At 38.3% G+C, this 25,445-nt stretch overlaps 1 protein-coding gene across 2 annotated transcripts in view; it reads right to left on the reverse strand.

The window, feature by feature from the left end:
* thsd7ba (thrombospondin, type I, domain containing 7Ba) overlaps positions 1-25,445 on the reverse strand; it is a 350,089-nt gene that overhangs the window by 46,012 nt on the left and 278,632 nt on the right. For both annotated transcript variants that reach the window (XM_067409173.1, XM_067409172.1), the window contains exons 15-17: positions 17,410-17,601; positions 5,040-5,306; positions 4,615-4,793 (exon numbers count right to left, since the gene is read on the reverse strand). In XM_067409173.1, the coding sequence (XP_067265274.1) occupies positions 4,615-4,793; positions 5,040-5,306; positions 17,410-17,601 (638 nt within the window). The remainder of the gene's footprint in view (positions 1-4,614; positions 4,794-5,039; positions 5,307-17,409; positions 17,602-25,445) is intronic.

The following is a 25,445-nucleotide window of genomic DNA, read 5'->3' on the forward strand; positions in this document are numbered from 1 at the left end:
ATAAAAAATGTTCACTTCGAATCTCTTGAAGTCAATTTCAGGCCTCCTGGTGATGTGAAATATGAGCGGAAGACTACACAGGGTGGTTATTTAGAATTTATTTTGTAAATAAATGGCTACATGGCTTGGACACAGCCGCCATCAAAAATAGACTTGCCGCCTATCTTTAGGGAAGCGGTGCAGCGGGCACGGCTGGTGTAAACACAAGCATTGACTAGAGAGGCTGCAGATTGACTCCACGCTGCAGATGCGTGCAGTGTAAATAAGGGGTAATACTTGTATTTTGATAGAAACAGAATCTAGAAACAGAAGTTGATGAAAGACTTTCACGTAATTCTTTGAAAGCCCACATACTGTATTAAAATCATGACAACTCTCTGAATAATTTTATTATGTTATTGGATATGGAATATGGTATTTGGTTCTGATGGACTACATCTGCTAGAGTTGCTGCTGCTGTTGATTATTGCTGCTGCACAGCAAGTATGGACTTGCTACTGCTAAGATATGAGAGATATGCTATAAGATATGTCGCTGCAGCATAAACAGACATGCATAAATCCTGTAGCAGATCTAGGCAGGAAAAGCTTGGGGAGGTGGAGGGTTTCAGAGCGCTACAGGACTAGCTTACAGCAAACAATGAACAAGACTATTTGAATGTTTGAGCAAGCAATATCATTGGCTGCAGGATCAGCAGAAACCAATCAGCTTGTGCCATGTGGTAGTGATGTGATTGCTTGTAGATTTCATGTAAAGGACCTATCAGCCTGCGTACTCTAGAGTTTCATGACTGAACTAGATATAACTATATTATAACTACTATATTATATATTATGTTAATATAGTATAAGCCAATTATATAAATTAAAGTATTATAACATATATTTATTTATTTATTCATCTTTTTTAGAGCTTATGTTCAAAAGTCCATCTTACTTTCATTATATAGAATTAAGCAGCATGGACATTTTGCTAGATAACTCTTTTTGTGCTCCATGACATAAGATTAAGTATATGATGATCATATAACAATTGTTTATGATCATCGCATGCAGAATGTGACCAGTTCCTGCACAGTTCAACTGTAAGATCAGTAGTAAGACAGTGAATGGATGACATCCCTCCACACACAACCTCCTCCCGTTCCCATCACAGTGGCCGATCATCTGTAAAGCAAGAGTAGGCGAGATAAGAATATCAATCTCATCTCTGTCGAGTGACTCACTGTGGGGAACGGTGCAAGAGGAAACATCTGGAGAAGGTCACGCATCATCCCGTCTCCCATCGGCATGGCTGACTGCAGACAATCACAGGGTAAAGACGCTCAGAATCATCAGCATTTATCGGCATAATGAGACAGAACGCTACATGTCCTTGTTTGACATGAGGTAAGCTGTGCCACTGCTTAAATAATTTCTCTTCCCAGCAAGGAGAAAAAAAACAGAGGTAAAACTGTAACGTTGGATGCTCACTAGTCTCAGCCTTAGATGGATCATGCCCATGAACCGTTGCTGAATATCTGATGCATAAGTCACACAAATTTGGAAACACATCAGAAATTTCAAATTTCAAATCTGATTGGTTGAATTCTTCAGGATTTCCTGGAGACGTGTGTGTCACATTCTTTAACAGTCCACCAGGAAACAAAGTTGTCATAATGCCAAACCCCCTCACGGAAGAAAAAGCCATCGTGTTTACAACTGTGACAACGAGCTTTTATCAGGATCGACTAAATGCTGGATTTTCAAAAGTATGTGAATTTCAAGGTATACACTCTTTAAAATACGAGTTTTACATGCAGGTCTATTATTGTACGGACATGGACTTTACATTTTCAAGCCCCTAAGCATGACGCTGAACAAAACTAAAAAGTGATTGGTTGCTTTTACATGTCAGAAAGGCAGTCTCTTGGGCTGGCCTTGGCCATGAAAGCTGTTATGGAATCCAGACCTTCTGCAGTCAGTCTGAAGGTCTGGCTACGCAAGACTAGGTGCTCACTTACAGCTGTGAGCGATAGACAGTGAGCACTACAGCCCTACACCAGTGTTATGTCCATACGGGGCGAGTGTCTCAGACAGCCAATCAATAGATAAGTGGTGGAAAGACAGCTCTGGTCCTGAACACGGTCAGCTGTTTACTGGTCCGAGAGGGAGCTGGAACAATCTAGTGATTGTGACAGGCCTCTCAGAGCCTGTAATACCTAAAAAGTCTAAATAATGAATGAATGCAGAGCGCTGCCCTGCTCTTTGACTCAAGGCAGAAAGCCACACCGGGGGAAGTGAGGATTGCTTGTTAAAGGTAGAGGCCAGACAGCCAGAGACAGATTATCAAAGACAAATAACAAGCTAAAGCTCACATGGAATGTGGCATGTTAACAAAGTTTCCTTACCTAGACCTGCTCCAAACAATTTACTTTAAAGAGAGCATAACATCAAAGCCCAGACGTGGTCTGATCTGCAGCAAAAGAATGCATTTGATGTCACAATATTGAAATGTCAATTAAAGTGTTGATTGCACACAACCTGATTTTTTAGGACAATGTTTGCCAGTCTTGAATTACACTTTGAATGCTTTGGGCATGCTGCTCTGATCCATAAACTCCACTAATAAGGTTTTCGATTATTTCAGGACCAGTAATTTCCACACAAAAACATTCACTCTGTTTTTCTTACACTTCCTGTATTACTCTCTAGCCCTTAGGAAAGAAAGAAGGTCTGTTAGGAGGTCTATGGAAAAGTACAGAGAAACATAATGTGGACAAAATTCCACAACAATGGCTTCTCAGCTGTGTATTAAAGAGTTTATTGCCAAATTACTAGTGATTCATTTATAATAAACATTTTTTTTTGCTTGCACACACAAGTGCCACAAATAGTGACAGGCTACTTAAAACAAAAATAATCTCATTGAACACATGGAACCATTTCTCAACAGTTTCTTTCAAAAGGCTCTTTTAAAATGGATAATTTGGGTCAAGAATTTTCATATTTGGTGTATCACTATTCAGATAAATGGAGATTTGAGCGGGGTCATGGATTTGATTCCCAAGGAATGCATGAACTGAATCATGATCTTGAATGCAGTGTCACTTTAGATAAAAGTGTCAGCCAAATGCATAAAATTGTAGAGAAAATACATAGTCTCACCTAACGTTTCAGAATCAGAATAGATCCAACCAATAAATGTGCTCAGATATACCAGGATGCCAAAGTCTGCAATCAAAATTCAGAGATTTCAATATGAACTCAAACATTTCCCATCAAACCCTTCTTAGAACTCCATTAAGCCTTCTGAGCAATGAAAGGGCATCCTTAGAGCGATAAAAATTCCTCAAACTCACACACATGAATCCACTGTGGCTTTGGTGGTGACTTTCTTACTACGCTTACAAAGAAACCTCCATCTCCACACCTTTTGCAGAAGGGGCCGCTTCAAAAATGGCCAGCTGCAGAGCCTGCCTGCCAAGTCCACAGAGCGGCCGTTAGCAAAATGTTAACACTGAGAGTTCATCTCCCCAAAAGATTGGAGGAGGCATTAGCCAAGGCAAACTCTGCTTTTAGAGGAGGGGTATTTTGAGTCCCGTTAAACAGTGGGTCCATAAAAGTTGTTAGTAGGCACTTAACCATCTGTACACACAGCCGCAAAAGAATGCATTTGAATATTTTTCACGCACACTGCCTCATCTGCATACTGACCTCTAATAACCAGTGTGTCCTCTACAGCCTATTCCAGCACACACAGCACATTTATAATATCATTTCCCTTTAAAGCGCGACCCATCTGGGAGCAAGCTGTCGCAAATGTACTCATAGATGAATGTACCTTCTTTATGCTTTTCTTTCTTTTTTTGCAGATGCAGTGACATCGAATTCAGGAGACTAAAAAAACTATTGCCTTACTCATGCATAAAGCACATGACTAATGACCAAATAAGCATTTCTATCATCGAGATCGAGAATGAAAAATATGTGACCCATATGCGTTTTTTGGCAAGATAAAGACTGAAATGAGAAGCTGTCAGAGTTGCACATGCTCAAGCAACAGCGTTTAACAGAACACTTGTACAAATTGTCCTAACTAGCTGATGGTGGAAGGAGGAGAGGAGAGGTCGCGGAAAGACAGCTTGTGCTAATGGGCATGTTTTTCTGCGAAGAGAACAAATCTACGGTAATCAGGAAGAGTATTTACACGGACACTTATTATCACCTTTGTGCCGTCTCGCTGCAAGAGAGGAACTATTTAAAGGACGAGGAGATTGTGTTTGTTCATACTTTAGCTTCGAGGCTGAAGTACGTTCGGTAAACTGCACTTAATGAAGAGGCATGCATTAACTGTTGAAATGGTAATGAGTTGAATGTTAACCGTGCTGAAAATGCAAAATGTATCTCTAGGCGGCTTAAATATATTCCGTTGGGGATATTTCAGGCATTCAATAAAAATGGATGCGTTAAAGGCCCTAAATGAAACAGTTTACATGAGCGATTATCTGAATCATGATGCCTACGATCATAGACCCTAATGATTCTCATTACTTGCTTTTCACTGACGATCAACCATATGGTGGTGGAAGCCCACACAGAGACTAGGTTTCCCTATTGGGACCGCACATCTCACCTGATTCTTGAGGTCTAGTTTGGGGCATGGCCGCCCGCCGTTGAATGGCTTCTCCCGAAGCCATTTTGACCTGATTTTCAGCCCACTGCCGCAGGAGGCACTGCAGGCCGACCATGGCGACCAGTCGCTCAGCTTGCAGTCCAGAGGGCAGGGCACGTGGCAGACCTCTTCCACCAGACCTGCGAAAGAACATGTTGAACAATCAGAGTGGCCGAGCCCCTGCCATTCACCATCACACTAACAATGTTAGCGGAAACACCTTGTGCCGATGCTGAGACCTCGTCTAATTTACACTGACAGTTCAGGGCACCCCACAGCTTCCTATTTGACTAATGACTGCTCGCCTTTCCAGCAGAGACGAATTACTTAACTCTTTACTGAGAGAGAGAAAGGAAGGAAAAGAAGATAGAAACAAGTAGACGAACCTGATTCGCTACAAAGGTCTGGGCTAACCAGGTGGGCTTCATGGTCCAGACAGGCCACGGCACGATAGCGCAATCCCTGACCACAGTCACGTGCCTCTCTGCGACCCCTCCAACCCTGGAGGGATCCTTGCGCCTGGCTCTCCGACAGGATACAAGATGACCAGTTACCATATGGCTGAGAAACAAACTCCTCACACGGACAGGGCTCAGACTCCACCAGAGGATATAAGTCTTCCCGCAGACAGCGGTCCTGTTTTCGGCTCCGACCTGAAAATAGAGAGAAAGACGGTAAAAAAGATGGAGCAATAAATAACAGACACGTCATCAGAATTTTTGGTGCTATTCAGATGAAACATTCAGACAGCACTCTGCGAGCTCATGTGTCTAATGTACTTATCTGTCTATGAAAATTATTAAAACATTAATGATTTCTGGATAACTGGACCATTACTCATTCTGCTGTCAAATGTGGACTGCTAAGTGCCAATGCAAACATCCCCAGGGAACGATTAGAGAACTATTCTGAGTAGACTGAAATGGAAACGCTCAGTGACGAGTGCAAGAAGACAGAATAATTTCCTCAAGCAAACACAACATTCTTTCAGCACATTTTATATGATGGAGAAGGGGTGTCCAATTCTGCTCCTGGAGAGCCACTGTTGAGTTCAGCTACAACCTTAAATAACACACTTGAGGCAGCTATTCAAGTTTTTCAGGGATAATAAAAACTTCCAGGCATGTGTGTTGGAGCTAGAACATTGCACTGTCTGCAGGATGTTGGCCCCTCCAGGTTTGGACACTCCTGTGGTTGAGGATAAGTTCTGGAATAAATTATGATGGATTGTCAAGATCAGAAGTCCATTTGTCATTGATATGGTTATGGATGACACTCCACCTGACATCTTATCACGGTTTAAATTGTGGTAGGATTTTTAGGGGGGTACCAACCCTGCTAAGCATGTATTAAAAGATTCAAGAGCAGCACACTTATTGTCGTTCTAAACCCATAAGACATCCTTTATGATGAAACCTGAGAGATTTCTCAAACTCAACTTGGACAAAGACACACTCAAAACATTAATCAAATATACTAAATAGAAGCTTAACCATACTTGCTTGATGCACAAGAACAAAACTCATTGGTTCTTGAGGATACTCAAACGTGTTTGCATGACACTTTAAATGGAGCACCAGAAATCTGTCAAGATTCATAGAAAATGTCTTCATTTGTGTTTCAAAGATGAATGAAAGTCTCATGGGTTTGGAATAACATGAGGGTGCATAAATGATGCCATTTTTTTTAACCTTTGGGTGAACTAATATCTGATTATTATTAAGTGTTCAACTTACCCACTTGTGTGTTATTCATGATTAGCACAAAGGTAGAGAACATAACTCAAGATTATAAACAACTGGAGGAAAAAAAAAAAGCTGAGATGAATATGGGGGGTGTCAGTCTCATTCTAAACAACTTACAAAACATATAAGAATTGTTGGCTCATGGGGACCCATATTCTGGTCAGACCCAATTCCAACTTTTCCCCACCCCCCAACCCACTCCTACCTTCCTGTGTACACTCAGCAGTAAAAAAAAAAAAAAAAAAAAAAAAACTTTCACTCATGAAAAGTACAAACAAGTAAATTAAAAATTAAACATCTAAACAAGATAAACAACATTAAGAATCAATAACCCCACAGAATGTGTAGCAATTCATTAAAGCACATTTATTTATGTATTTATTTATTTTTTCTTGGGAGGTCCCTTAAGTATTGGAATGCCACAGCCAATATGAAAACTGCATCAACTAAAAGCAGCTCCCTTTCTCTCTCCTACATTCTTTATTTGTATATGTACAAACACAGACCCAGAACACTCTCATGTTCAGTGGACCATATACATCTAATTTATCTAATGAGGAGAGAAATGAATAGATTTCACATCATAAAGGCTTCTGTTTAAGTGGCTATTAGTTCCTCTTTGCACACTTCACTTCCTGGAACATTTCAAATTAGTCATGTCCATTAGACATGATGAATATTATTAGGTTATATAAATAAAAGGATCTGTCCATGAGGAGAGATGCTCCTTTCAGACATGCTGTCACTGACACTACAGACCTGCATTCAACAGGGTCCTCAAACCTGTCAAGCACAATCACATCAGCCTGTCAAACATGTGGGCCGCACTGGACAATTATGCATGGTCAGGCTAAAGAGCTATGAAAAAGGATGCTTTGATGTACTGGATTCAGAGGATTTTTGTGTTTTGTTACTTGATTGAAGGATTCTGCTTTGTTGCATCAATGAGATCTGTGTGGTTTTGCTGACAACTAAAGCTTTAAAGATAATGCTGATGAAAGATCATCATCAATCATGATGCAATACTCAGTGGATTCAGTCAATCTCTGGTCGAGTCAAAAGCCAAATGAGAGAATATATGATAAGACAACTTTGCACTTGTATTTCAAATAAGCTGCACAGAGAGTCAAGCAAGAAAACCAGGAGTACTTGTTGCTTGTATTTACTATATGGCCAGTGTATGGGTTGGATGTACAATGGAATTATTTTTCAGGTATATCTAAGAATACAGATTCAAATATTTCAGATTTGCAAAATAATCTCACACAAGCAAGAGTTTACAATTTGCTTTTATGCAATATTTCAAAAATAAGAAGTTAATGGATTTTTATTTCAAGTCATCTGGTGATCTTTTGAGAGCTCCAGGGTTTAGGGATCAAACGTACACATTTTTTTGTATTCCCACCCCATGGACAGTCAGATTGGCAGAGGGTTGTCGTCAAAAATAAAAAGCGCATTATGAATGATTACGTTTTTGGCAACAGGAAATGCCACAGCTCTTTTCTCTAGTCATGTAACACAGATTTCATTTTCCCCCACATTTCTACAGCATAGACAGCCAAGTTTTATTAAAATCCCATCTTGCCAGCAGTGAATACTCCCTTTAATAACGAGTATAATTACATTTACATTTTAGACACAACATTGCCAACAAAAACACTTCCAAGTGAAGCCAAAGCAGAATTGTCTCTGAGCAACACAAAACGAACCAATACCTGAATGAATCAGTGTGGTTGAACAGTCACTTGTTTTGTTTCTAAATAAATCAGTGTGGTTTAATTAATAAGTGAAATAAGACAGCATTGCTTTTCAATGTGGAATGATGTCAGACATGAAATGCTGACAATGCTAGTGTATTGCATTTAATGTGGCTCCTACCATGCACTTCACAGTGGCATGAATTCTCTTCCATAGAGAAAAGTAAAGAGAATAGGAAAGAAATCTAGGAGTATATTTCATTGCAGTAGTATTTTTATTGCATTGTATATAGAGAAGACAGATGTTAAAAGAGGTTCAGGTCTTCAGGGAGCAGGAGTGTCAGAAACAGTGGATGCAATAGTTTGAGATCCAGGGGCAACTGAGAGGCAATGGCAGTCTGAGAGGCAGTGCCAGTCTCCGATGTAGTGACCGTGTGAGAGGCAGTGACAGTCTCCCATGTAGTGCCAGTCTCCAATGTAGTGACCGTCTGAGAGGCAGAGACAGTCTCCCATGCAGTGGCAGTCTCTGATGCAGTGGCAGTCTCAGAGGCAATGGAAGTAAAAAGGCATTTTGAGAGGCAGTGTTGTTTCCAAGGCACTGTCAGTCTGAGAGCTAGTGTCAGTCTAAGAGGGAGTGTCAGTCTGAGAGCTAGTGTCAGTCTAAGAGGGAGTGTCAGTCTGAGAGCTAGTGTCAGTCTAAGAGGGAGTGTCAGTCTGAGAGTCAGTGTCAATCTCTGAGACAGTGTTGGTCTGAGAAGCATTGCCAGTCTCACAGGCAGTGTCAGTCTCAGAGGCAGAGTCAGTTCCTGAGACAGTGTCAGTCTGAAAGACAATGTCAGTCTGAGAGGCAGTGTGAGTCTCAGAGGCACTGTCAGTTTAAGAGGCAGTGTCATCTCAGAGTCAGGGTCAGTCTCAGAGGTAGCATCCGTCTTAGAGATAGTGTCAGTCTGAGAGGCAGAGGCAGTAGCAGTCTCAGAAACAGTGTCAGTCAGAGAGGGAGCATTGACCTCAGATGCAGTGGAAGTTGGAGTGGCAGCATCGACCTCAGATGCAGTGGAAGTCGGAGTGGCAGCATCAATCTCAGATGCAGTGGAAGTCAGAGAGGCAGCATCGACCACAGATGCAGTGTCATTTGGAGAGGCAGCATCGGTCTCAGATCAACCTCAGATGCAGTGGAAGTCGGAGAGGCAGCGGAAGTCGGAGAGGCAGCATCGATCTCAGATGCAGTGGAAGTCAGAGAGGCGGCATCGACCTCAAATGCAGTGGAAGTCGGAGAGGCAGCATCGATCTCAGATGCAGTGGAAGTCGGAGAGGCAGCATCAATCTCAGATGCAGTGGAAGTCGGAGAGGCAGCATCGTTCTCAGATGCAGTGAAAGTCGGAGAGGCGGCATCGATCTCAGATGCAGTGAAAGTCGGAGAGGCGGCATCGACCTCAGATGCAGTGGAAGTCGGAGAGGCAGCATCGATCTCAGATGCAGTGGAAGTCGGAGAGGCAGCATCGACCACAGATGCAGTGTCATTTGGAGAGGCAGCATCGGTCTCAGATGCAGTGTCAGTCGGAGAGGCAGCATCAACCTCAGATGCAGGGGAAGTCGGAGAGGCAGCGGAAGTCGGAGAGGCAGCATCGATCTCAGATGCAGTGGAAGTCAGAGAGGCGGCATCGACCTCAAATGCAGTGGAAGTCGGAGAGGCAGCATCGATCTCAGATGCAGTGGAAGTCGGAGAGGCAGAATCGATCTCAGATGCAGTGAAAGTCGGAGAGGCGGCATCGACCTCAGATGCAGTGGAAGTCGGAGAGGCAGCATCAATCTCAGATGCAGTGGAAGTCGGAGAGTCGGCATCGACCTCAGATGCAGTGGAAGTCGGAGAGGCAGCATCGATCTCAGATGCAGTGGAAGTCGGAGAGGCAGCATCGATCTCAGATGCAGTGGAAGTCGGAGAGGCAGCATCGATCTCAGATGCAGTGGAAGTCGGAGAGGCGGCATCGATCTCAGATGCAGTGGAAGTCGGAGAGGCGGCATCGACCTCAGATGCAGTGGAAGTCGGAGAGGCAGCATCGTTCTCAGATGCAGTGAAAGTCGGAGAGGCGGCATCGATCTCAGATGCAGTGAAAGTCGGAGAGGCGGCATCGACCTCAGATGCAGTGGAAGTCGGAGAGGCAGCATCGATCTCAGATGCAGTGGAAGTCGGAGAGGCAGCATCGACCACAGATGCAGTGTCATTTGGAGAGGCAGCATCGGTCTCAGATGCAGTGTCAGTCGGAGAGGCAGCATCAACCTCAGATGCAGGGGAAGTCGGAGAGGCAGCGGAAGTCGGAGAGGCAGCATCGATCTCAGATGCAGTGGAAGTCAGAGAGGCGGCATCGACCTCAAATGCAGTGGAAGTCGGAGAGGCAGCATCGATCTCAGATGCAGTGGAAGTCGGAGAGGCAGCATCGATCTCAGATGCAGTGGAAGTCGGAGAGGCGGCATCGATCTCAGATGCAGTGGAAGTCGGAGAGGCGGCATCGACCTCAGATGCAGTGGAAGTCGGAGAGGCAGCATCGATCTCAGATGCAGTGGAAGTCGGAGAGGCGGCATCGACCTCAGATGCAGTGGAAGTCGGAGATGCAGCATCGATCTCAGATGCAGTGGAAGTCGGAGAGGCGGCATCGACCTCAGATGCAGTGGAAGTCGGAGAGGCAGCATCGATCTCAGATGCAGTGGAAGTCGGAGAGGCAGCGGAAGTTGGAGAGGCAGCATCGATCTCAGATGCAGTGGAAGTCGGAGAGGCAGCATCGAACTCAGATGCAGTGGAAGTCGGAGATGCAGTGGAAGTCGGAGATGCAGTGGAAGTCAGAGAGGCAGCGGAAGTTGGAGAGGCAGCATCAAACTCAGATGCAGTGGAAGTCAGAGAGGCAGCATCGATCTCAGATGCAGTGGAAGTCGGAGAGGCAGCGGAAGTTGGAGAGGCAGCATCGATCTCAGATGCAGTGGAAGTCAGAGAGGCAGCATCGATCTCAGATGCAGTGGAAGTCGGAGAGGCAGCGGAAGTCGGAGATGCAGCATCGATCTCAGATGCAGTGGAAGTTGGAGAGGCAGTGCAAGTCTCAAACACTGACAAGAGAAAGCAGAATATTTATTTGTATCAGTATTGTGGTTAATAGGATTAAAAAGTTTCATATTTAGTTGATTGCTCTGTTGGGGAAAAATAGTAATTTATCTTTAAATGTCAAGCTCGCCCTTTTATCATTAAATCATAAACCAGAAATTAGTGTTGGGTTCAAGTCCACCTCAGTCAAGTTTGAGTCTTTAACCAATCGAGTTTGAGGTTAGAAACATTATTTTTCTTTTGGCCTCGTACTTAGAAGCTGCCATCATATGTTTAAAGAATTGCTTCATTTTCCCAGCAAAAATGAATAGTAGCCTAACTCACTAGCACAAGTAAAAAGTTCTGTACCATAGATATGTAAACAGCACAATTACTAATTACAAGTTATAGGACACCAACAGCGCTACTCGGTTGCAATCAGAAACATTTTTTCGAGTCCCTAAGGCTTGAGTCCGAGTCAAGTCAGAGTAAAAATGCATCCATGACAAGTGACTCAAGTCTGCACTTGAGCCAGACTACCCTAACTCTAGCAGAAATTGACGTATTTCACCTTTCAAAGCTGGGCTTGTCCGGAACAGAGCATCTTCCTCCTTATCAAGAATGACATTCAGGCCTAGAGCAGCAAAAAAAAAAAAAAAAAAAAAAAAAAAAAAAATTAAATTGTGCACTCATCAAAACACATTTAAATGGAGATAATGTATTGCCTAAATAATAATTTACATGAATACATGCTCAGATGGACAGATGATACAATAACAATAACAACAAATTACCTCGATATTTTGTTTGCTGCTCCAGTTGTCCCTTTGTTGTCTTCATTTTTGCTTGTTTGCTGCTCTTCAATTGCTTTGCATTAGGTGAGTGTTTGTTCACTTTGGTACAGCAAAATTGTAACAGCAAGAAACTTGCAGCGATCAGCATGGCTGTTTGTTGACAACCAGCGTAATCTTTGAGACTTGTAGACAATCTTGAAGATTGAATATAGACTTTTGGATCGAGCAGCAATATGTAATCACGCAAAATTAAACTTACAGAAAGAATATTGTCAGCAAAACGAATCTTGAAATCAAGCAGACGTCGGACCACTATATTCAACTAATTCAGAACATGCAGTAATACAGACAACCAAGCAGAGTATTTTTAACAGTGATGTCACAGTGATATCACTGAACATTCCATAAAGCTGTGGAAACCATACATCAACAGAAAACTTATTTATTCAGCTTTCATATGATGTATAAATGTTAATTTAAAAAAAAAAAAAATGACCCTTATGACTCGTTTTGTGGTCCGGGGTCACAAATACAGGAAATAGTTAAACACTGTGTGTATTTCCCTTGTTTATTAGCATCAGAGATCCAGACATTTGAAATGTGCAAGAATGCAACATCAATTTGCTCAAAAAGTGTCAGCAGTGCTCAAAGTGAGATAGTGTTGTGCCGAAATTCGACTGCCTGCCAGAATTCGACTGCCCTCCGTGTGCACACGTGACGTTATTTGTTGACATCAGTGCTGCCAATGAATTTAATATATGTTTGTGCTGCCCTTTCATTTTCATTTTATTTATTTTTTGTAGTTATCACACCCTTATGTGGATAAACATTGTTTGTTAAGTGTCTTGAGAACATAATGAATTGTTTTGTATTTTTGAAATTCAATTCAAAAAATGACAAATAAATAAATAAAGTTGTACACTGTTTGCTCTTTAAAGCTTTTTGTAACCAAATCTTTTCCATTGAAGTTACATCACGACAACATTAAACATTGAAGTCTTCTCATTTTTTGATAAACCAACATGAGCCATATGGGTCTTGTGATCTATTATTTAGCTGTAAATATCCATGTCTAGGCCTATGCAATATAAATAACATAACTGAACATACTGAAGAAACGCCATCATTAAAAATTGAGTAATGGGTCTATGGCAATTGTCAGCCAATAATTTAATAATTAACTGAAATTAACATTTTATTGCTGACAACAGATATAGTATTTCTAGTGAAATGTTTGTTATACATACACATTAAATAAATGTGATGCATTCAATTGATTATAAGTGACTGTTGTTACATGAAATCACTTCTAGGTTGGGTCTTCTGTAATGAGTTGTGTAGTATGAAGAGCACGGAGATGAAGGTTCAAGTTCAAAATAGAGTTTAAAAACATCCACAGCTAAATCAAATATACAAAGGAGCGAAGCAATACAACAATCATAGATGAGAACCAACAAAACACAAGGAGAACACACATGAACGTAGGGGCTGTTTACATAACACTGTTTTCAACTAAAAACTGAGAATTTCTTTGCATTTTGGCCGTTCATTTACACGACAATGCCGTTTTGGTGGCCAGGAAATGCAAACTTTTGAAAACGGAAGTGGAAGTATCTGAAAACGATACCAATGTCATCTCCATGTAAACTGCAAAAACACAAATCGGTCATGAACATGTGTATAACGTGTTTAGTCTATCCACTTTATTTGTCAATGCAGAATTAAGGTATTTCTGTAAATATGTGAGACGTCTGATTTATTAACAGCTATAGGGAAATGAGAAAAATATCAAAATGCAGTAAACTATAAAAATAAGGTGGATAGGCATGTGCATTTGGTGCGAGTGCTCTGTATAAGAATGCGTATGCACAGGCGTGTAATCTTTCTTTAAGTGACATTGCCAACTTCTTGTCTGGCATGCGCAATACAGCGTTTTTAGTCATTTCCGCAAATCCGAGTGAACGGGGATAATTTTGATAATGTTGTCATCTGTACAAAGAAAAAACTTTTCTATTTTTAGTGCATCGTTGTCATGTAAATGTACCTTTATACACAACTGAAAACAATGATGATTAACCACACACACCTGAACTGAATGACAAAATCAAATCTGATGCTATGACAACAAGTCGGGGAGAAATGGTGCCAAAAACAAAGCCCAAACAGAGGAAACATGTGACAGGTGATGATTGAGGTAACTCATCACTTAGGTGATACAGATATGGTCAAAAGTTTACATACACCTTGCAAAATGTTGATAATTTCTTCTTTTTGAATAAAAGCTGAATTTAAAAAAAAATGTAAAAGGTGACCCCATTCAAAGGTTTACATTACATTTGATTATCAATACTGTGGGTCATTACCTGGATAATATTTTGTTTTGTGATGTCCCTTGTTTGTCATAAATAGTTTAACTGTCCACTGTTCATCAGAAAAATCTTCCAGGTCCTGCGCATTCTTTGCTTTTCTAGCGTCTTCTGCAAATTTGAACCTTTTCAGAGTGACTGTATGATTTTGAGATCCATCTTTTAACACTGGATTAAACTGGTAGACTCTTACACAACTATTTTAAACAAATCTGTTGAGCGAATGATTATTTGACTCCCTCATAAAGACTCTATCCATCTCTCACAGCAGGCCTCTACATACAGTATACAGGAGGAGAGGGAGAAATGGACAGTCATAGAGGTAGAGAGAAAGAGAAACTCACACTCGTGTCCATAAGCTTCCTGACGAGTGTTTGCCAGCCTCCATCTGTTTAGGGTGCTCAGAGGTGGTCAGTGATAGAAAACAGCTCTAACAGTGAGAAATCTCTCAGTACACTGCAGCCTCACTGACAATCTGCCCTCTGCTTTCACTGTATGTGAGAGAGTGTGAGCATATGTATATAAATCACACTTTCCACAGCAACCATTCATTATTGATGACACCTCCAGAAACCAACACCTGCTGGATTATAGTGCATTCAATTAAGCAAGATGCACAATTATCCTTAGCTTGCAGTTTTCACCCTTCATATGTGTCATTTTTCCAACGCTCTTGAAATTCTAGTTTGAAATCTGACATTTTAGCATGTGATTGCCTTTGATGTGGGATTTCCTAAAAGTATGAAGAAAGCCTTTGAGGGTTTATCTGACACAGTGAACACGTCACACCGTGAGATGTGCAGGATCTTAATGAGATCCAATCATGAGTTTTATGGGAACAAACTAACTAAAGCAAAAAGCACTGCAGTAATTCCCTAACTGACAGCTCTAAATCTGCCTGTAAAGCAGTTCACAGCAGGTCTCTGATCTCTGATTATAGACGTGCCTGTCAAAACACGTTGGGTATGTGCAGTAACTCATAAGGAAAGAAGAAAAGGACAGTTAATTAAATAAATAATTAGAATTTTCCACAATGTTACCGACTGGAGCACTGAACACTTAAAGTTCACTGTAAATGATTTCTTTTTCCAAGACCATTTTCACAGCTCTAGCTGATTATGCTCAGCTAAAGAATATACTAAAACTGACTTGTCTGTCAGCTTACGCCCTTTGTTAAAGTGATATTCCTCAAGTGATACTACAATTGTGACACTCTAGAAGTCATTGTACATGTTGGCACTAGCTCTCGAAGGATTTCAAAAATATGCCACTAATTTGTACCCACACTTGTCAGGATATAAACAAGCTTTTCCTCTCGCTAAGGTATAAGGATTTATTCATTGTTGCAGTATTTGTTCTGTGTTGTGACTTTTGCATTCTAAACACTAAACAAACATCCTGCTAACTGTAAGAAATAAACACAATTAACCTTGTTTTTATATCTCTTGAGGTAAACTGCCTGATAAAACATGTCAGAGCATATCACACACAGACACACACATATATATATATAACTACATCATTAAAGTACTTGTTTCTTCTTCAGTGAAAAATAATTAGAATCGAATTTTAGCACTATACAACAAGTTTTAATGAAACGTTTTGTTTGGTCATGTCAACTGTCAACTCAAATAAAAGTATATGTGGCGTTTGACTACCTAGTGCAAAAATTGCTCGCTTCTCTTATTCTGTCCAATTTATTTCCTTCCATGTACTGTATGTAGATGAATGTGCTTATGTACATTTATATTATGGAAGACCAAATCTTCTACTATAAAAATATGAATGAATAAATAAATATTTATACAAATAAATAAATAAATAAAATGTGCTTAGAAATAAATGCATTTCTTGTATAGTACACTTCTAAAAAATGTATTTATTTACTTTTAATATTGGCAGATTCAGTTCTCTATAATAGTGGTGGGCGATATTACCAAAATCTTATTTCATGATGCAAGTAATTTCATTTCATGATGACAACATCAAGTTACATTTGCAGCAGATACAGTATATTAGGCTGCTGTCACTTTAAGACCTAATGCACGGATCCAATATATTGATACATATCCATTTCCCCCAAACTGTCTATGTTTACTTAGGACATAATCAACTGTGTTTACATTTATTTTCATTATGGATGCACTGAACCAAAATTCAGTATATGTATCGGCTCTGATACCGCAATTTTAGCCTGACTGGGTATCAGTCAGATGGCACCGATCCAAATCTGATACCGTGCATCCTCATGGTTGTTACTGTTAAGTTTCACAAAAGGCAAAGATGCATTAAAAGGCACAAATATATTTTTTACTATAGTCAATTTATATATCTTATGAATTGTTTAGCATTACACTTATGTTCACTTTTATTCTTTTATTCTTCCACTAAATGATGTATTTCACTAAATGTTTAAATTTTATCAAATTACATCAGTTCTAAAATTGTGTACCAAAGTGTTTTTGTAGAAGTACTTTTGCTGCTGAATTATCCAATCACCAAGTTTATAATATTATATATATATATTTTGTTGATTGATTATATATTTTTATTAATGCGTGTTGTTTTTCTCTGTAATGAAGTGTATATTTATTGGATTGTGTTTAACACATAAAAGATTGATCATCAATTCCACACACAGAGGTATAGATATTTTACAACGATCAAGAAAAATACAGCACTGGTATCAGATTGGTAACTGTATCGGGTGATAATTTGATACATCAGAATCAGATTGATTATGAAAAAATGGTATCGGTGCATCCCTAATTTTAGTCAAGACTGACATTTTTACATATCTTATTTGACCGTTCAAACAAAATTAGCCGCAAAAGAGAACTCGATTTGCTTAAAGTTAAAGTTACAGTCTCTTGGATCAGCAAGGAATCAAGCAAGCTTGCTAAAGGGTAGAATGGTTATTGCACAAACTCGAAACCCTTTAGTTACCAGCCTCATAGCCTTTTCTCATTAGTGTAATTAGTACAGATAGCATAGCATAAGCATAAGATTTGGGGGTGGTATAAAATATGCTGGATATTCACAACTTTGTGAATCACTCTGAGAAGTTGTCTGAATCTATCTCACCTGTTAGGGTGCGTTTGCGGGTATGTCGGCTCCCACATCCAGAGCATTCAGAGAATTTAGACCAGGAACTGAAGGTGCAGTCATCCCTGCAAGGCACCCAGCAGCTCCTGAAGCGTGACGGCATCGGCCCAGCCCACCGGAGACACTCTGACACGGCTGCCATCTCATCATACTCATCCACACAGCTCACTCCTGAGAGGGCACACAATCAAACACACCTTTAATACAACAGTCATTTGCTTATGGATAGAAAATTTGTGATATAGTTCTTCAGGCATTAACATGGAAGCAAATTCATGGAAATGTATTTGCAGCCGAATTGCACATGGTACAGAGACTAAAAGCCATTAACTTTTCCCCACAATTGTTTCTTCTACAGCGCTGATTTCAGATCCTCTCACATGAAGATAGTCCTCCTCTGCATCACCGCCACTGAGGGACAATAAATGATATGCTTGGCAAATGTGAAGCCGCCTGTTACCTTTTCAGCGCACTGCATCCATTCCACCCACAAGCTGATGTATTCCTTACAGACAGCAAAGATTGTGCCGAGGACTTTTCCCTCACTGACTTAAATTTGCCACTCTGCCTTACATGATGACATGTTTTGACACAGTCCTCTACAGCATGGCTTGTTTCCACTCAGCAGAAGCTTTTCAAGGGAGCACAGTTAATACATAGCTATAACAATGACACTTGAAGGGAACTTTTCAAACTGTATGGAAGAGCTTATTATTGGTTCCACAAAATTATTAAAGAACAAATAAAAACACATTGATTGTTCCAAACGATCAAGACATCAGGCAAGCTTTAATATAGAAAAAATAAAAGTGGATTTTACCAGTGGCAGCAATATAATAAACTAATGGTAAACAAAGTATTCAATATAATTAATGTATAGTTCATTTTATTAAATGTAGCCTTGCCAACATTTCTGGAAGGAAGTCTTATGTGCACCAAGGCTGCATTTATTTGATGAAAAATAAAGCACAGTAACATTGTTAAATATTATTATAATTTAAGGTAGCTGTTTTCAATTTGAATACATTTTAAAATGTAATTTATTCCTGTGATGACAAAGCTAAATTTTCAGCATTATTACTCCAGTCACATGATCCTTCAGAAATCATTCTAATATGTTGATTTGGAGGCAAGGAAACTATTATTATTATAAATGTTCAAAACAGTTGTGCTGCTTAATATTTTTGTGGAAACTGTGATACATTTTGTTCAGGATTCTTTAATGAATAGAACGTTTAAAATAACAGCATTTATTTGAAACATTTTTTGTAACATTACACATTTACTGTCACTTTTTATCAATTTAATGCATCCTTGCTGAATAAATGTATTAATTTCTTTAAAAGAAAAATCGTACTGACCCCAAACTTTTGAACAATGGTGTAATAAAGAGATTTTCAGAAGCTGCCTCTATATTTATTCTTCACCGGCAATCTAGAAAATACTGACATTGTTTCACAGAACCATGTTTTAGGTTATACAAGAATAATTGAGGAGATCTATTACAAAATAATCAAACACAGAATCCATATAGACTAATGAACACAAAAGCATTTAACTATGTTAACTAATATAGTGTACTACAATCTCAATTATACAAGTGTCTTTGTATGTTAAACATGAAAACTGAGGGATAACAGTGCTACATCCTGCAATGATTAAAGAAAATAGTAAAGGTACTGTAAACATTGTCACTAAATTGCCCAATTTAAATTTCTGAACTCACAATGGTGCATTGTTAAAATTTCTCATGCTCCTGGGCTCATTCGATATTCTTCTCTCTTCTAATTAAAACTTTCCATTTCCAAGACAGAAGAACAGTATATCAGTCTATAGCTGGATGAGCTACAGGCAACCAGGCCGAGTGTAGTAGCATTATAGTGATTTTGAAAACCTATAATTTTTTGGATGTACATTATGCAGCAATGACTGTTTATGATTGTGAATCGACTGTCTATTATGTTACTGTATGTTACTGAGCTTGGGAAAGGTGCTATATAAATTAAACATACATATTATTATTATTATTATTACACTGTAAAAAATCAAATGTTGAGAAAATTTAGGTTTAAGGCATGCAGCTTCAGGAGATTTCTGAGTTCTCAACTTATTGTAAATTAAACTTGTTATACAACAACAAGTTGAGAAAACTCAAAAAATCTCCTAAAGATGGTTGCCTTAAACTTTTAAGTTTTCTCAACTTTAATTTATTTTTAGTGTATAAGGAAAATATGTGTTCATTTCAATACTATAAAATCATATTATATTATATACTGATATTGTTCATTGATGTTTACTGTACTATGTAGAAGAGTATTGTGAGAAAGAGATCGCGTGAGTGAGTTTATTACCTGCATTCAGATTTTGTGAATTTTACTTCATGAAAGTTGGCATTGGCTTTAATATTTGTAATATTTGCTTTGCGTCGTGCCTAACAATGCCCTTCAGCCATGACTTTATTATATTATATTATATTACATTATAATAATTTAAATTTCAGTCATTTAATTTGATATATTAGATTACAATATAATTTTAAAAATTATTACATATTACACAATATATTTAATTTAGTTCCCATTTTAAACAGTGTAAAACTAAATACATACAATACAATACCATGGTGTTCCCATGTTATTTTGGGTGTGGTTCTATGGCAATACAATGTCATGGCATTCTTTGAAGTAACTTGGAGTACCATCTTTTCCTGTCTAATACCTGTACTATTGTGCCATCATAGTACTTTCAGGATTAACCTAAGGAGTACCTTACGGGTAAACAAAAAGCACCACAATGCAAATAACACTATACTTTTTCGATATACTTTTTCATTTTTTTTTTGCCATCTCGACCTTAAAAAAGAATAACTACATAAGAAAAAGATTTAACCGAAACAGAAAAAGTACAAAAAAGCAAATAAGAGGAGGACTGAATATATACATCAGTGATATCTCCAGTAAATACCATTTTATTTTGTCTTTTTCAAAGATTTTCTTCACTGATGCATTTACACTTGCAATTTATTGTGCATACAGATGAATTTTTGCTCTTTCAACTACAGCCACACCAGAGTTTATTTGTTTTTTAATGTTTAGTAGGCATTTCTCACCGAGTGTGCCACATTGATAATTAATACTGTATTGATTCAGATTTGTAGGAAATAAAATTCCAGCCCTTGCAGATCTGTCTGACAGGCTCTAAGCCAAAGGGAGGGAACAACTGAATTTAGAATATAGAACAAAGACCCTATGCATGTTTAAGTGACACTTTAAGTGTCAAAATAACATCTAACTCCAGTCTCTAGGGCAATGTGATGCCGTTATCTCAGAAAGTGACCCTCTGATGTCTTTGAACAGATATACATGTACAGATATGCCTTTAACACATCTTATTGATTCCTATTTGAATTTCAAATGTTGCACTCTGACCAAAGCATTTGCTCTCTCCACTTCAGAGTAACGTGGGTAGAGATAGTATATAGATGTGGGATGGTGTTTTAATAATACATCATAGTTTGCTTTTGTGTGAAAATGACAGACTCAGATTATAATTACAAAGTCATTTTATTTGATTTCACACTCACCAACAGTTCTACAGTATATTTTAGTATATGTATACACATATATGGATTATGTATATAACTGTATATAATGGGATAGTGTAGAGTCAGTCAGTCAGTCATAAACAGATTAAAATTATTTAAATGCACTGTTGTTCAAATGTTTGGTGTCAGTAAAAAAAATTTTTGGAAGAAATTAACGCATTAAATTGCTTAAAAGTGACAGTAAAGTCATTTAAAATGTAACAAAAGTTAAGTTTATCAGTTCCCAGAAATGTCTTCAGTATTAATAATATTAAGAATTAAATGTTTCTTGAGCATTAAATCAGCATATTAGAATGCTTTCAAAAGGATCATGTGACACTGAAAACTAAAGTAATGGTGCTGAAAATTCAGCTTTGCCATCACATGAATAAATTACATTTTAAAATCCATACAAAATAGAAAACAGTTACTGTTTTAAGTTGTGTTACTGTTATGTAAGTTGAGGTATATATTTTTTTTTTTACTCTTTAGAATTTCATATGCCTCCCAGGGTAGACACATCAGTTTCTCCTGCCTACTCTGTCTCTACTAGCTTCCTTTTCTCTCTCACACTCATTCCCAGTTCCTGCAGTGCCCCAGAGACAGAAAGGTTGACAGTAGTGACATTCTGATTGGAGCGCCCAGGCTGCCCATTTTTAGCACAATTATTTCCCCTCTCTCCTCCATCCCTATACCACTCTCTTTCAATTTATCTCCTCTCCCTATTGTTAACATTTTATTCTTATCTTGGCTCATGACAGGGATCAACTTAATAATGCAGCCACTTACAAAGGTGACAATGTTTGCTGACTACTCTAAAGGACACGGTAGAGAACTTTTTTGGCCCTTAAAAAGACTCCGTCAGACTTGCCAGCTAAGCTTCTCAGTACTCATTAACGGCACAGGCAGAGTGCACAAAAACACCCAGAAGATGACTCTTTTCATTAGAGTAACACTTTGATCTGCTCCTAAAATGAAGTTTTCGATATGTGGGAATCTAAGCCCAAATAAATGACTCTTGAAACTCTGCGCAATACCAAGAGGAACTGTGGAAGACACTCCCACAATCACCCCGTAATAATGGGAACTGATTAACAGAGACATTTTAATCCATAAGTGTGAGGTGAAGATTAGTATGTGTGGTATAATCAATATACTGTATGTGCCTTCTTAAATAAACCCGGCAGGATTTAGTGGACACCAAAGACCGCAGCGAGTTGTTCAAAACATGCACAATAAGATCCCTAATTGGGAAAAAAAAAAAAAAAAAAAAAAAAAACTATTGGGAAAAAAAGAAGCTTTTTCATACCAACACTAAAAAAAATGCTGGGTTAAAAACAACCCAAGTTGGGTTCAAAATGGACAAACCTAGCGATTGGGTTGTTTTAACCCAACTGCTAGGTTAAATGTTTGCCCAACCTGCTGGGTAGTTTTATTTAACCCATCTATTGTTTTAAAATGACTATATGGCTGACTTAAATGAATCTAAAATGAAATTAAAATGTTCATTTATTAAACAATAAATGAATTTAATTTTCAAAATATTTTGGGTTCATTTTAAGTAAGCAATACTGTAATTTTTAAACAATAGTTGAGTTAAGTAAAACTACCCAGCAGGTTGGGCAAACATTTAACCCAACTGCTGGTAAAAAAAAACAACCCAATCGCAGGGTTTGTCCATTTTCAACCCAACTTGGGTTGTTTTTAACCCAGCATTTTTTAGAGTGAAGAGTGAAACGACAAAGCAAAAATTCACCCTCAAACAATTTACAAAGAATGTGACAAATTTCTGTCAGTGAAAATTTACAAGAGCAAAAACAAAAATACTCCAGTCATTCATGTGCTGTAACACAACCTATCTGATATGGATTTCTGCCATGTGCAGACAGTTTCATGGACTATGACAGGAGCATTCATTGTACTGTTGGTTGCTAGTAGGGGTTCACTGTGCAAAGACTGCTACTAGCAATCAACTGCACAGTGACTCTGTGACCTCCAAATAGTTAAGCACTGTCAGTGTGAGCATTCCTTAACAACCTGTCTACACTGGAATTCAGTTATTCACTTTTGATGAGTTGGTGAATTGAGGTCATATAAATGACAGTGACCGTAGGCAGTGGTAAAAAGGTGAGTAGAGAACTTTATACAAACAAGCAATGATATAATGCAACCACCAACATGATCTTACAAGTGATAGGTATTTGTCTGTAAAGACATCTTGACAGGATCAATAACGTAAACATTTTACATCTTATGTATTATGCTTACAAATCATTATGCCCATTAAATATTGACTTCATGTAATTAATAGGTTGGCTGGATTGTATTTACTAATTTAATTAAATATTACTGAAACATGTTCAATGGCCTCACTTTTATTTAACACATTTGATTAATTTGATATTATAACTGATAATATTTGGTGTGATTTTACAAAGTGATCTCATGACAATATGTGTGTATTTTTACGTCAAGTGTGGTTCTCCCACACGTACATTTACTTACTTTTTCATACACACAAAAACATACAATATCTGACGTATTTATAGCACTAAAACACAAAATACTTATTTATTGACAGCAATAAAATGTAAATTATTTACGTATCCAAGAGTGAATGTGTATGAATTCCCATGTATTAATATTAAAAAAGTGGCATTAATGTTTTGATTCTGTTGTGTTGTCTTATCAATACATGTTTTTAGTTACATTTATTAAATGCAGTTTACTCATATACTTAACATTTCTGGTCGTGACTTGCTACATTTAAATGCTGCCAATAAGTCCATTTTGTACGTTTCAGCACCTATCCAAACATACAAAAATGTACGTTTTGTGTCTTTGAAAGTCATGTATTAATACTTACGTATTAACAATAAGACCAGGCTGGATTTCTGATGCTGTATTTAATTTGCTACATTTGACTTTATATAATGGTATATTGAAACAAAAATGATAGTGACTGTACATTAATCTACCTATTGAATTTTTTATTTAATTTCTTCATTCTAATATTCTGATTTGCTGCTCAAGAAAGATTTTTTTATTATTATCAATAGTGGTTAAATGGATTGTTGTTGATCCGTGATCCGTACGGACCAAGCCCCACGGTTCGGGACGCATGTGATTTGCGGATCAATTGCAAGTTTAACCGCAACAGAGTGAAAGGTTATCATTTGAAAGTGTTTTGTCTTGCTAGTTTACGCATTAAATAGATATAAAACCATTCCATCGCTAAAAGAGGATTTAATTCGGTATCTCACGCAGCTCTGTTATCGGTGCGCACAGACTCACATACATACAAGGGTCGCGCACACACACAGAGAGGCGCGTTTCAGATAGCTTGCGAACTACAAATTGATTTCTCTTTCTCAATGCACTTGGATGGACACATGTCAGTCAAAATACCCCTCTCGGCAAGTATTCTCATAAACGCATTCAGTTATGTTTTAATTGAACGAGGTGAGAATTTGAATTGTGTATTTATCGGATGTGCGTGTGCATGGGGTCTTACTCTTAAAGTGACAGCAACCTATAAATACCCGCTGTTGTCTGTCATGAAAATCGAACAACAAAACACAGCTTTAACAAAGATTAATCTATATAAAATTTATACAGTAAACAGTGCCATTTTACATTTAATTATTACATTTCTGTACACAAAAATTAATACTACAGTTAGACCTTATACTTTATTTGTAACTTTATGTTGTATTTATCTATGCTTGTAATTGTTGTACAGCATTTATTCTTTTTACAGTCTGTTCACTTGCCTTTAATAATGTATTAGTTAGGCTAGTAGTTTCTGCTGTCGTATCGGAGTAGTTAAAGTGGGCTAAGTAATAAATGCAAAGTTGAGTTACCGCCCACCCCCCAATTGTTATTATTTTTTTTTTTGTGCTGATCCGAAAAATGATCCGATCCGTGACCTCATAACCGTAATGTGATCCGAACTGTGAGTTTTGTGATCCGTTGAACCACTAATTATCAATGTTGAAAACAGTTGTGCTGCTTCATGTTTTGTGGAAACCATGATATATTTTTTATATATAGATTTTTTTTTGCATCTTTTTGTCCACAAAATTTTGAATAGTAGTTTAATAATTATCAAAAAAAAAAAAAAAAAGTATACTTTCCCCTCTAAGAATTTATGTTACATGCGTAAATATTTTTATGCTATAGATCACGGGTCGGGCCCAAGGCGGGCCAGAACATAGTCAAAAGATAATTTAAGAAATTAACTGCCTATGACAGACTGTTACAGTGTCTTATATAACTTGTAGTGAGCTGTTACTCTGTGTTAAATCCTGTAGTAAGACAGTCATAAACAAAAAGCCACATTTGTGTGGCGGTGTCTGGGTTTTACACTGGATAAATTAATAAAGCAGAGCAGTGACACATAACCTGGCAAATATCTTCATTCACCAACTTG

Source organism: Chanodichthys erythropterus, chromosome 14, assembly GCF_024489055.1.
Source record: "Chanodichthys erythropterus isolate Z2021 chromosome 14, ASM2448905v1, whole genome shotgun sequence".
NCBI classification, from domain to species: domain Eukaryota; kingdom Metazoa; phylum Chordata; class Actinopteri; order Cypriniformes; family Xenocyprididae; genus Chanodichthys; species Chanodichthys erythropterus.